Source organism: Cricetulus griseus, chromosome 5, assembly GCF_003668045.3.
Source record: "Cricetulus griseus strain 17A/GY chromosome 5, alternate assembly CriGri-PICRH-1.0, whole genome shotgun sequence".
NCBI lineage: Eukaryota > Metazoa > Chordata > Mammalia > Rodentia > Cricetidae > Cricetulus > Cricetulus griseus.
Window position 1 is genome coordinate 191,737,047 of NC_048598.1, and position 12,618 is coordinate 191,749,664.

At 43.6% G+C, this 12,618-nt stretch overlaps 1 protein-coding gene across 1 annotated transcript in view; it reads left to right on the plus strand.

Moving 5' to 3' along the window:
- Rapgef5 (Rap guanine nucleotide exchange factor 5) overlaps positions 1-12,618 on the plus strand; it is a 222,048-nt gene that overhangs the window by 153,676 nt on the left and 55,754 nt on the right. The window contains 2 exon segments of the mRNA XM_035445921.1: positions 1,112-1,230; positions 1,704-1,792. Coding sequence (XP_035301812.1) covers positions 1,112-1,230; positions 1,704-1,792 — 208 coding nt within the window.

Genomic DNA, 12,618 nt, shown 5'->3' on the forward strand with positions numbered 1-12,618 from the left:
GGACAGCAGAAGTGTGCCAGCACAGGTGTCCTTTGCTAACAGCTGACGTCATCTTTAAGAGGAAGCCGACTTGCTCTCAAGCTCTGAACTTCTCTTGCTCTAATCTTCTTCCCAAGTCATCATAGAACATAGAAGTTGTTGGATTTTCTTATGTGTCTCTTATGGTTCTTTTTTTTTTCTCCTCTGGTGGTCTTCCTGTGGCTGAATACTGCACATTAGAAGTGTCACTGCAAATGCCCTGGAAGTTTGTGCCCCTGGCTCAGATTTGGGCCCATACTGCTGGATCAGCAGGGAGCCTCCCCTGACTGAGCCAGGTCAGGCACTGGCGCTCTGCACTGTGGGAGCTGTGTGTGCAGAAATGAATGATGGTTAAGCTTCTCGCCTTTTTAAAAAGGGACAGAGATGAAGGAAGTCAGTGCAGGGGCCCCTGGCATTGGGGTTTTAGCTTAGCAGACATTCTAACTACACATCTATCTTGGCTTGAACTCAGATAAAATAAGAGCCTAATAAATTTAAAAGCACGGTTAAGTCTCTCTCTCTCTCTCTCTCTCTCTCTCTCTCTCTCTCTCTCTCTCTCTCTCTCTCTCTGTGTGTGTGTGTGTGTGTGTGTGTGAAGAATGGCAGGGTTTGACCTGAGTGATCCAATGGGTAGCCATTTGCTCACCTTTTAAAGCAAGTCTTGACCCATTACTACCTTAGTGTTTAATAGTAGTTATGCTGTGATTTTCTGATTTTAATAATGCTGAAGCAACATTAGCCAGGTAGAAGACTGCAGTTAGCATGCTGTGCATTTGAAACTTTAAACTTTCTATTCTCTAAATCACATTGTCCCTAAAGGTAGTTGTAAAAAGGTAGTTGTAAAAATAAACTCTTGGAATCCTCATTACACACACACACACACACACACACACACACACACACACACACACAAAGGCTTTTTGTGTTTCCAGAAACCTTGAGCCTAGATTCTGTAGGTACTATTAATGCCTGACCAGGCGCCTAATTCCTTCCGGCTCTTTGAAGAAATGAGGTGAGGCTAGTTGGCTTCTTTTTTTTTAATTTTCTCTTCCCCTTCCCTTCTCTCATCCATCACTCTGATCTACAATTAAAGCAAGATGATGAAGTGACGATGGTTCAGGTTAAAGAGCAAGGCCTGAGTGTGCTGGTGCTGAAGAAAGTAGCAGCGAGCTGTGGCCCAGCCCCCACGAGTGCTGCGGAGAGCCAAGCGAGGTGAGAGTCCCCGCAGCCCAGGCACGCACACTCTGGGTTTCCTTCCCTTCTGCTGTTTCCCTTCCCTGCTCCCTCTCACTCACTCGCTCTGCTGCTGCCTGCCCTACCCTCTCTCTCTCCCTCCCTCCCTCCCTCTTTCTCTCCGCCTCTCCAGCGTTCTAGCTGACTGCAGAGCTCTTAGCAGCCAGATGGACTCAGCTCACAGTGAAAGGACAGGGATGGCAAGATCTTTTAGCCTTTAGGGGATGCCTTTGTTAGGCACCGTTCACAATGGGCAGCTCCCGCCTGCGGGTCTTTGACCCCCATCTGGAGAGGAAAGATTCCGAGGCGCTCCCGGGGCGCCAGCTGCCCTTGCCTACCTTCGATGTGCCTTATTTCAAATACATCGACGAAGAAGATGAGGATGATGAATGGAGCAGCCGCTCACAGTCTTCCACTGAGGATGACTCTGTAGACTCTCTGCTCTCTGACAGATACGTGGTGGTGTCTGGGACCCCGGAGAAGATCTTGGAGCACCTTTTGAATGACTTGCACCTGGCAGAGGTCCAGCACAAAGAAACAGGTAAGCCGGGGTTGGGGGAGCGGGAAGCTGGGGAGTGTATGTGTGGGGTCTCCTGCCTCCAAAGCAGCAGCAGTTGATGTCCCGTCAGCATCCCCAGGGGTGAGGCTCCCACTGTTTGGGAAATCAGGATGGGCTGGAAAAGCATATGCTTTGTGTGGCTCTCCCTGCGCGTGGTCTGTTTGTTTCAATCCAGTAAATGGACACATGGAGTTCTAGAGCAGCCGCCTGGGAAGTGGCTTATGGGAAGAAAATGAGGTGAAGGCAGGCGCGTGTGGTTGGTCATTTTTAAAGCCACTTGGCAAGAAGCCAGTATTCAGTAGCCCCTGTGCTACGAAAAGCAGCTCAGGGGAGGAGGGGGCCGCCAACAGGCTTTCGCTTGGTCCGTAGGAAATGCAGAGTGAGTGCATTTCCCTCCCTGCCCAACTGTAAACCATTTCTGCTGCCCCTCAGCTGCCACCACAACTTCTGCTCCTTCCCAAGTGGTTACAAACTGCTTGCCCAGAGTAAGGGTGGGAGTGCCCCGTGTGACACAGACATTGCTCAAATGTCTTGTCATTTCATTCAGCTGAAACCCAAAGGCTTTTTTGCTTTTAGCTTTGTGCTGGGGTTTGGAAACAATGTTACTGTTTTGGATAGACTGTCTTCTAGCAGACCAGGGAGTGCTTGCTTCTCTTAACCAGTTTTGGTAATCTGTTTCAGCCTAGAGCAGTTAACACAGTGAACAGGCTTCCTGCAGTAGCCTGAAGTTTGCAACTTGATCCTATGCTGGTGCAGTACAAAGGCACCTGTGACCCCCGACAGTGTGCGGTGTATTGATTGCATCCAGAAAGGCAGCTGTAGGTTGTACTCCTGCAGAGTAACTGCTTGGGTTTTACACCCAGGAGAGACTGAAAAGCCAGCCCAGGAGCAGGTTCCCTAGTGTCCCAGTACTTCTATCTGCCTATGAGTGGTGAAGGGGCAGTAAGCGAAGCAATGATATGTGAAACAGGCAAATAGGTTTAAAAAAAAAAAAAGCTGCATGACCCAACCATGTATCTTACAATAAGGTGGTTTAATTTAAAAGTCAAATATTTGTTTTTCATACAATTGGGAAAGAATAAGTTATTGCTTCTGCACACGAAAAAAGCCATTCTCAATAAAATAAAAGTATCCTAGTGGCACTCAGTGGGTTATTGAGCATGTCTGAAAATTCACACTTTGTAGGTTTGAGCAACATTCCAATGCTCTGCCTACAGATGAAACCATGAGATGAGTTCCCCATGTGCTGTTAGCCAGAGGTTGTTAAGAAGAGAATACTGGCAAGTTGCCTGTCACAGAAAGGGCAGGACTCAAGGGGCAGGGTGCAGCCATGGAGGGTGGAATGAATTCTGCTTCTTAATATCATAAGTACAGAAATCATTTCTTCTCCCCCCATAAAGTCACTCAGTCTGCATATTTCTTTCTTTTAATATCTTGTGCTTCTTTGGATCAAACCCAGGGCCCCCTCTGGCAAGCTAGGAAGTGCTCTTTTACTGATTTACTCCTGCAGCCTGTTCTCCTTACTTTTGAGAGAGATGGCCCATGGACTCACTAACAGACTCAATAATTGACACTGGAAATGACCTGTCACCTTCATGTCTCTAATGCCAGGATTGCCTCCTGTTTGTAATGGAATATGCGTGTTATCTAGTGACATTTATTTCTGTTTTCTTCTCAGTTATACTGACCATATAGGACTACATATGCCACTTCAGGCAAACACACGAAAACAAAGAGGATCAGAACTCATAGGATAGACCCTAGGGCCCTAACTTAGGTGGTTCAGGAAGGGCCTTGTCTGAGTCAGCCTCACCTGATTTCTTGCTCCTTTATTCAGTCTCAGTGAAGAGACGCATGGACGCACGTGCTTCTTCCAAGTTTTTGTAAAGACATTTGAAAAACATTTACAGGAATAACTTTTCCTATTATCAAAGGAGAAATTTGTGAAAACGAAAAGGCCAACTTTGAAGAAAGTGATTCATGTGTATATAGGAGAGATTCCTTATGGGGAAATGATATGGCTCTCCTTGAAACTTCAGGGAGAGAACTGCCATGTGTTTTTTTGTTGATAAGTCTTAAAGACATAAATATAAAATACCTGCATTCAAATCGAAGAGAAGTGGTTATGGTTTGTTCTAGTTTGAAATACCAAAAGGGTTGGATTTTTATAGCAATGGTAGTCCCTTGTCCCTGACAGAGGTGAGTGACACCTAGGTCAGGTTGGCAGAGACTCACGTATGAGAGCCTAATAGAGGTACAGACGCCATATGGAAGACAGATGGAGGGAATGAGAGAAGGGGCCGCAATAAAAGTATACAGCAGCATTTTTATGTTGTTGAGAGTCTCTCTTCGTGAGATGGAGCCATATGGGGCCCATGTTGCCAGATGGTAGCCCCTACACATGGCCCTGTTGCCACTGAGGGGGAAAGGGCACATGGAAAGAAAGAAGTGAAAATCTCTGGAAGCCTGGATGAGCTGTTCTGACATTCATTCATTCATTCATTCATTCATTCATCCTACACCCACCAGAGGCTGGAAGAACAACCAGACAAGGGATATCTCACACCTTTCTCACAGCAGGTACTTACTTGTGGAAAGAGTGTACAAGTCCCTGCAGAGCAGGCTCCGGTGATCACGGTGATCACGAGGGACACATTGGCTTGATCACCCAGCGGTGTTAACATTGAAATGGAAGAAGTTGGCTGCATTTAATAGAAAAGAGCTTGCCAAAGCTCTGAGAAAAGCTTTTATTTCTGTTGCTCCTTGAATAAAGAACAGAAATGCTTCAACAATCCATGCAGTATTTTATCACCAAGTCAAGCCGAGTTTAAAAAATAGTAATTTTAGAGATGCATAAAGGCAGCCTACTCAACAGCATCTCTAAATAACTTGATCCTCATACAATCCCTGAGGTGATTTCACGATTCTGCATATCTTTCCTGTCTAGTGACACCAGATACAGGAGTCACCCTGTGATTTGTGTAGAATAAGTGAGAGAATTAGTGAATGAATGAATGAATGAATGAATGAATGAGCAGTTTTAGTTTTTACACTTTTATCAAAGAAGAATGGAGAATGCTTGTAGGGAATAGGCAAACCTTTAAGCACCCAGGTCTTCCTTTGCAGGCAGCTTTGAAATCCTCATTAATCTATGGTAAACAAACACCCTTCTGTTTAGGAAATCTGTAATAGTGCAACCCCTGAAGCTGCAGGGAGATCCACTGAAATATAATTTTTAACACTTTTTTTTTCTTTTTCTCATCCTTCTTCATTCTTTTAGAGAGAGAGGAAAAAAAGCTGAGGGTAGCCGTTGGATATTTGTTTGTGATTGTGGGAAGTGACTGAAGCTGTTTTCAAAGATTTTTCTTTTCTTTTTCACGGTTCAGGTTCTGACTTGAAACATTCAGAAATGTTATAGAAAAATCCAGCAGTTTCTGCAGCCTCTACCTTTCATCTGCCCAGAAATAGGACAGACATCACTGGGCATTCCCAGCCTGGGAATTACAAAGAAAGAAAGAAGGAAATGAGGGGAAGGAATGAGTGAAGGAGCTGGGAGGAGAGGAGAGATGAGGACAGGTGTGAGCCCAGGCTGCCCGGCTGCCCTGCTGTGCACAGGGATGCTGCTTCTACTTAACCCTTTTCCTCCTGCAGAGAATGAAGTAATTTGGGCCCGCAGGTGCTTCTGCAGAAAGTAATGATTTCTGTTTCCAAGCAAGGGAGAAACCTGCCTGATGGGTTACTTCTTATGTCCTGATGCATAATTCCTTATGCATCCCATTGAACAAAGTGTGCCTGTGAGAACAGGTTCTCAGGAAAAGCAAGCAAGCAAGCCAAGCAGGCTAACAGGAGAGGGAAAGCCTACCTTGCTTCTCATTAAACCTGACCTCGTTTCTTTAAGCTATAGCTGCTTTCCCCTCCCCCCTTTAGTTTCACTGTCATTCTGTGTAGTCTGTTAATGCACCTCTGTATACACGTGTCTCTACAGCCTGCCTGGGTCCTCATACATGCCTCCATGCTGATGGTTGATTGGCTTTAAAACCGTGAGTGAGGAAGCAAGTCTCTTCCTGTTCTTCAGACTGACTCTATACCTGCTCTGTAGTGTGTGCTTGCCTTGGGGGAGGGTGGTTAGAGTCTGGGTGTTCTTGGTGTTGAGCCTAGGGCAGTGGTTCTCAACCTATAAATTGAGACCCCCCCCTTAGGATTGAATGACCCTTTCACAGGGGTCACCTAAGACTTTTGAAAAACAGATATTTTCATTACGATTCCTATCAGTAGCAAAATGAGTTACAAAGTAGTAATGGAAGTAATTTTATAGTAGGGGTGGGGTCACCACAACATGAGGGAGTGTATTAAAGGGCTGCAGCGTGAGTAAGGTTGGGAACTGCTGGCCTATGGACTTTGTTGAGCAGTGCACTATAGAACCCTGATTACGCCAGGGCAGGCCCCTTGTTTTTTGTTAAATTCTTGCCTCCTTCCCTGCCAGCACCCAGTCCATAGTAACCTTGAAATGTGATTTTATAGAGGAATATAAAGAATGCTGGTTGGAAAGATAGAACAAAATTTTGTTGTACTTCTTCCTTGCTGGGCTTGCCTTTCCTGTCCAAGTCACCGGGCCAAAAGTGAGCCTAGAATATACCCTGTTACAGCTAAGCTTTTTGAGGTTGGATAGAGACAGTTTTTAGATACTGCAAGACTTTCTGTGGTTTTATATAATTGATGTGTGCATGAACTTACTTTTGATAGTGGTTTTTTTTTTTTTTCCTTTGTAGTTTACATCGGTTTTGTGGTAAGACTGAATGCAGGACATTGTACATACTAGCAAAGCACACTACCACTAAGCCACCTCCACAAATCCCATGCCTTTTATTTGCCATGTCATGTGACATATTAGCCAATGTAGTTCTGTTTGTAGCTGTACATGAGCCCCAGCAAAGGGTGCTCAAACAAATAGTACTCAGACGTTGTGACCCAGTTGGGGATTTTATCTTACCTAGGCCTTGACAAGTCCCCAGGGTATGGTAATATGTGACTAGGTTTGCAAACCTCTAAAGTAGGACACTGACTGTGTCTATCCCACTGCCATGATTTTGAGAACCTTCTAAAGATCTGTCCTGAGTCTTAAACACTTGCCTGTAAGAGCGAAGGCCATCGTTCCTGTCCTTTTGTCAGCATCTCTTTAGCTTCCTCTCTCTGGGGCTCCATGTCTAGCCTCAGGACCACTGACCTCTACCTCCTGCCTCTGCAGTCTGACATGGTCTAAGTTAACAATTTAAACTGCACTGTGATGCCTTCCGTTGGGTGGTTCTGAGAAAAGTTCGTACTCGGGAAAATTGGACACACAGCTACTTGGTTTCCACTCTTGGGATGACAAGGAAAGTGATGAGAGAGCGGGTGATGAGGGAGTTTCTGTCCTGCCTGGTCCCACAGCCACTTTGCCCCAAATAAACACACAGACACTATATTAATTACAAAACTATTTGGCCGATGGCTAGGGCTTCTTACTGGCTAGCTCTCTCTTAATTATTAACCCATAGCTACTAATCTATGTATTTCTACATGGCCTTATCTTACCAGAGAGCGCCTGGCACATCCTATCTTCCCTGTTTCTACATGGCATCTCTTCCTAGCCACCTTTCCCTGCTTCCTCTCCCCAGAATTGTCCTCATCTCATAGCCCCACCTATCCTTCCTGTCTGGCAATCAGTGTTTTATTTATTCATCAGCCAACAGGAGAAACATATATACAGAAGGGCATCTCCCATCAAGCAAACAAAATCCATTTGGATTTTTACAAAAGTCCTTACACAACAAAAACCTTTGGATTGTTCTTAGGTTTCATATCTGGGACTGCTTGCCTTTGTGGAAAATTATGTTTTAAGACAGTATAGTAAAAACTGTGCTAAAATGAGCTTTTAAAGCCTTGAGTCTCAGATCTGGACTCCATTAATAAATCAGCTGGAGACATGGAATAGACCATAAATGAGATGAGCCCTGTAGTGTCATGTGCCACAAACTCCTCCCCTTAAAGGACTCTCCTCTTCATTTTCAAAATATACCAAAGAAACATAAAATCCTAGTTCTGAGTGAAGCCCAAGGGTGTAAGTAGGCATCCTCCACAATTGTCTGGACATTGAAAGTGAGGTTAACCTCATGCTACTGAAAATGCTGCTGTGTGTCTAGAGCCTTGTGGAACAGAATGTCGATGAATGTGGTTTTTGAAACTCAAGGCTCAACAGTCCATATGTGGTGGGGATTTATGCGTGTTTGTATATAGCCATCACTGCGAAACTTAAAGTTCCTTTGAGAGATTATACTATAACAACATGTCTAGTGGATAGCTCTGATTTATGAGCTACTAGCAAAATCCACTTGCAGAGTTTTATTACCAAGCCATTTTAGGATATTTAGAAATAGTCTGTTGCAGGAAAGAAGCTACATCCCCCACCCCCAATGGAATACACTATGCTTTATCTTTACACTAGATACCCTGCTGTGTGTTCTCAAGTTTTGAACTTTACACATTACTCCTGTGTTTTTAAAAGGGCATTTTTTTTTCACTAGACAGCCTCTACATGCATGAGAATTGTACCTTTGAAATTTTAATTCTTTTGTTCTCTGTATAAATATCTTGGACTTACTACTACGTAGGCACCATCTTATTAGTAAATGCTATGGACACAACTGAAAACAAAACAGGCTTACCTTCTAGTGGAGTGAAACAATCAGTAAACAAAATGAGGAAAAAATTGCACCTTAAATGGTGGAAGATGGATAATTGGTATTGTTGCAGATTGTAGCTTCAATGGTCGTAATCCACATCTTCCAAAGCAAGTACACTGTAAGTGCTTTAATAGACCCAAAGATCTTAAAAATTAACATGAAAGTTTGGAACCCAACAAAATAGACTTATAGTTGAAGTAACAAGGAAATCCAATGCATGTTTATTTAGACTAGACGTTACTGTTACATAGCTGCTCTGAAAGCTAAGGAATCTGCCTCCCTGGAAATGTTTAATACGGCTGTCACTTTTAACCCTCTGAAACTGGAAAAGTAGCTTTCAACAAGACAGAGAAGAAGGGTGCCACTCCAGGCCTTTTTCAGCACTATGAACGGTCATTTTTAAATGTTGGGCTCTTTGCTTATGTGCAAACTAGTAAAAATAAAGTCAAGGAAAAGCTAAATTCATTAGCACATGCCCCAGGTGCCTCAGAGAAGATGAAGAGCACCAGTATAAGTCAAGTCTTATTTCTGCACCAAGGGCAAAAATGTGGCCCAGCTATGCACAGTGACAGCAAAAATGTCCCCAGTGGTATCAGAGAAGCAAAGCAATTGAGCTTCCATTAGGATATGGCTTCTATTCTGCTCTGGGCTGCTGTACTGTACTTCTCTGTTTGGGTTTTGTTTGGGTTTGTTTGGGTGAGGCTGTTAATTTGATGTTGCATTTAGTTGTTGTTTTTGTTTGTTTGTTTGTTTTTGTTTTGTTTTTTGTTTTGTTTTTTTTTTTTTTTTGCAATTCCTTTAGCTTCTCTCCTAACTGCTAATAATACAGAGAATGCATTTGTCAAGCATAATTGAAGCATTGGGAGACTTTATAAATTCACGTTAACTAAGTGGTGAGATAATTAGAACTGAGTAGAAATAATTCTTCTCAGTTGCCTCATATTAAACACACACACACACACACACACACACACACACACACACACACACAGAGAGAGAGAGAGAGAGAGAGAGAGAGAGAGAGAGAGAGAGAGAGAGAGAGAGAGACCGAGACCTTAGACCACATGAAGCCTGAGGTCCCTGCAGACCTGAAATCCAGGGTTCAAAGGTCACTCAAAATGACAATTCATTTATCCAAACCTTGCCTCATTAGGCGGGTCCTTGTGCAGAATAATCGTCCTCATTTAATGGACTTCGATGTTGAGGTAGAAGTTAATTAAATTGTGCCAGTGATTGAGTGTACATTTCAATCTAGAAATGAGCCCAGATGTACTCTCCGCTTCATTCCAAAGACCTCTCTTGTTAGAAGCTGGAATCATGGGTGAGTGGCATAATTGAAGTAAAAACAGCTCAACTCAGCCTTACTTGTACTCACTTGAGAGAAACCTCTCCAGCTCACAGGACCTGCCTTCCAGGTATGAGAAGGATGGCCACCTGAGCAGCTAACTGAAAATGTTTAAGGAAGAGAGTGGGAGAAGGGAAAGGAGGAAGGGAGGGAGGGAGAGACAGACAGACAGACAGACCAACCTAGACCTGAACTATCAGATGAGACTTGGGGCAACACCGTTTTGTCTGTGGATGTCATCTGGTATGTCCTTCATCTGGGTTAGTCTATTCATACCACCTCTGAGCGTGCAGTTACATATGGTAACAAGGAGAACTGATGCTTTTGCACGGCCCGTAGAAATGTGGGCGTTTCCATGACGGTGTAACTCTTGGGGCAAGAGTTTTGTGGAGCAGCACACCTGATACAGACATGGTACCTATTTAGATGGGTTTGGATCATTGGGATGCTTTTGTCTTGTCCTTGAGACAGGCCTCATATAGCTCAGGCTGGCCTCACAGCCCAGGAAGACCTTGAACTTCTGATCCTCCTAGCTGTGCCTCTTGAGTGCCTGGAGAACGAGTGTGTGCACCATGCTGGCTTTATGTAGTACTGGGGATTCGAACCTATAGCTTTGTGTGTGCTCCACCAGCACTCTACTAGCTGAGCTATGACCCTAGCCACAGGATGCTTGTTTCTGGAAACATTCTCATGTTTATTTCACATTTGAGCTATAGTTTATATCTGAATTATGTTTTTCTAAAGATTATTTTATTATGTATACAGTATTCTGTCTGCATGAATACCTGCAGGCCAGAAAAGGACACCAGATCTCATTACGAATGGTTGTGAGCCACCATGTGGTTGCTGGAAATTGAACTCAGGACCTCTGGAAGAGCAGCCAGTGCTTTTAACCTCTGAGCCATCTCTCCAGCCCCCTGAATTATATTTTTAGTATTATGAAGGGTGTCATCAAAGTTAATACAAGCTGTTCTTTTCAATGGAAGGTAACTTGTGCAGTTATTAGCCAATAGTAGCAGTGAACTACATAGAAAAAGCACTTCATTCGGCCTTTTAAGTAACGTGTATACACATTTAACAAAGTAGGAACTAAAACATTCAATAATTTAAAATGACCATGCAGACAACTGCTACTTGTTTTCTATCAGAGGTTCATGGGGAAAATAACCTCAGTGCAGTTTCTTGTTTTGCAATAACTGTGGGTTTTGGTCTGTATGGAACAGTGGTTCTCAACCCGTGGGTCACAATGCCTTTGGAGATTAGTTGACATTTTCACAGGGGGTAGCCTAAGACCATGGGAAAACACAGATATTTACATAAAGATTCATAACAGTAACAGAATTACAGTTAGGGAGTAATGGAAATAATTTTATGGTTGGGGGTGTCACTACATCATGAGGAACTCTATAAAATGGTGGCAGTGTGAGGAAGGTTGAGAACCACCGTTCTGAAGGAAAACTCTGCCTTCCTTTCTTACAGATAATTATTATTTTCTCAGTAAGTCCTGGGAATTATATTGGCATGTTTAATGCCATCTTTTACTGGAAAAACATGGGAGTTTGCCTGAGTCTGGCTATTTCTGTATTCATTTTTATATGAGGTGTTTGCCAGGCCATGTGGAGATACTGAAATTCATGAGCTCAGACGTTGTCTGTAGTGAGCTTGATGTCCCTTCTTACAGTCCCTGCATCTGCAGCTCCTTGGAGATTAGGGTAGAGCTCATCGGTAGCCTTCTTGCCCAAGCATATATAAGTTCTCCGTTCCTCAAAAATGAGAATCACCTGAAAATATCTTAATGTCAACGATTGGAAAAAAAACAAAAACTGTTGTCTGTCTCTTTCTGTGTCTTTCCCTGAACAGAGGTATGTGCTGTCTTTCCGTAGGAGTGATGGATTTAGGGTGAAATTACCAGTTTATTTGTCTGAACCTCAAAATGCTTGTAGCATCTTCAAGTAAAATTTATCATCTTACCAGAAAAATGGAGTCTCTCCGTCTGTCTGTGTCTCTCTGTCCCTGTCTCTTGTGTCGCTCTGTTTCTCTCAGTCTCTCTCTCTGTCCCTGTCTCTGTCTCTGTGTTTCTATGTCTCAGTTTTTCTCTGTCTCTGTGTCTCTCTGTCTCCATGTCTGTCTGTCTCTATCTCTCTCAGTCTTTCTCTGTGTCTCTCTGTCCCTGCCTCTCTGTCTCCATGTCTGTCTGTCTCAGTCTCTCTGTCCCTGTCTCCATGTGTGTCTGTCCGTCCCCCCTCCCTCTCTCTCTTTCTCTCTCTCCACCCCTCCCCCTGGGTGTATGGAGGGTGCTCAGTCTTGTCAGTGTGAACAATTGTTAGCTGATGTCATTTCTTTGATTATAATCACTGTATGTTAATCCCTCACAGCATGTTTCAATCAAATTATTGCTTCATTTAAAGGATACAATGTCATGGAATTACTGTAGCTGACAAGTACATCTCTAAAAGGAGATATTTTTTTTTGCCCTCTCTCTTCCCACAATTCATCTTATCTTCATTTCTCTTTGGTCCAGCTCATTTTACCCTTCCCTTACACTCTCACTGTCCTGCCTTTCTGCCCTTGGGCTTTCTTGCCTGACAACTGAAACCAGCCTTTGATTCTGTGTGCACCATTTCAATTCCTGCTGGGCTGCCACTCCTTCCCCCAAATCTTAGAAATAAATAGGGAATTAGTCATGATTGTCAAATAGGGATGGACAGTGTGAAAAACAGAACCAAGAATTTCCAGAATATCCT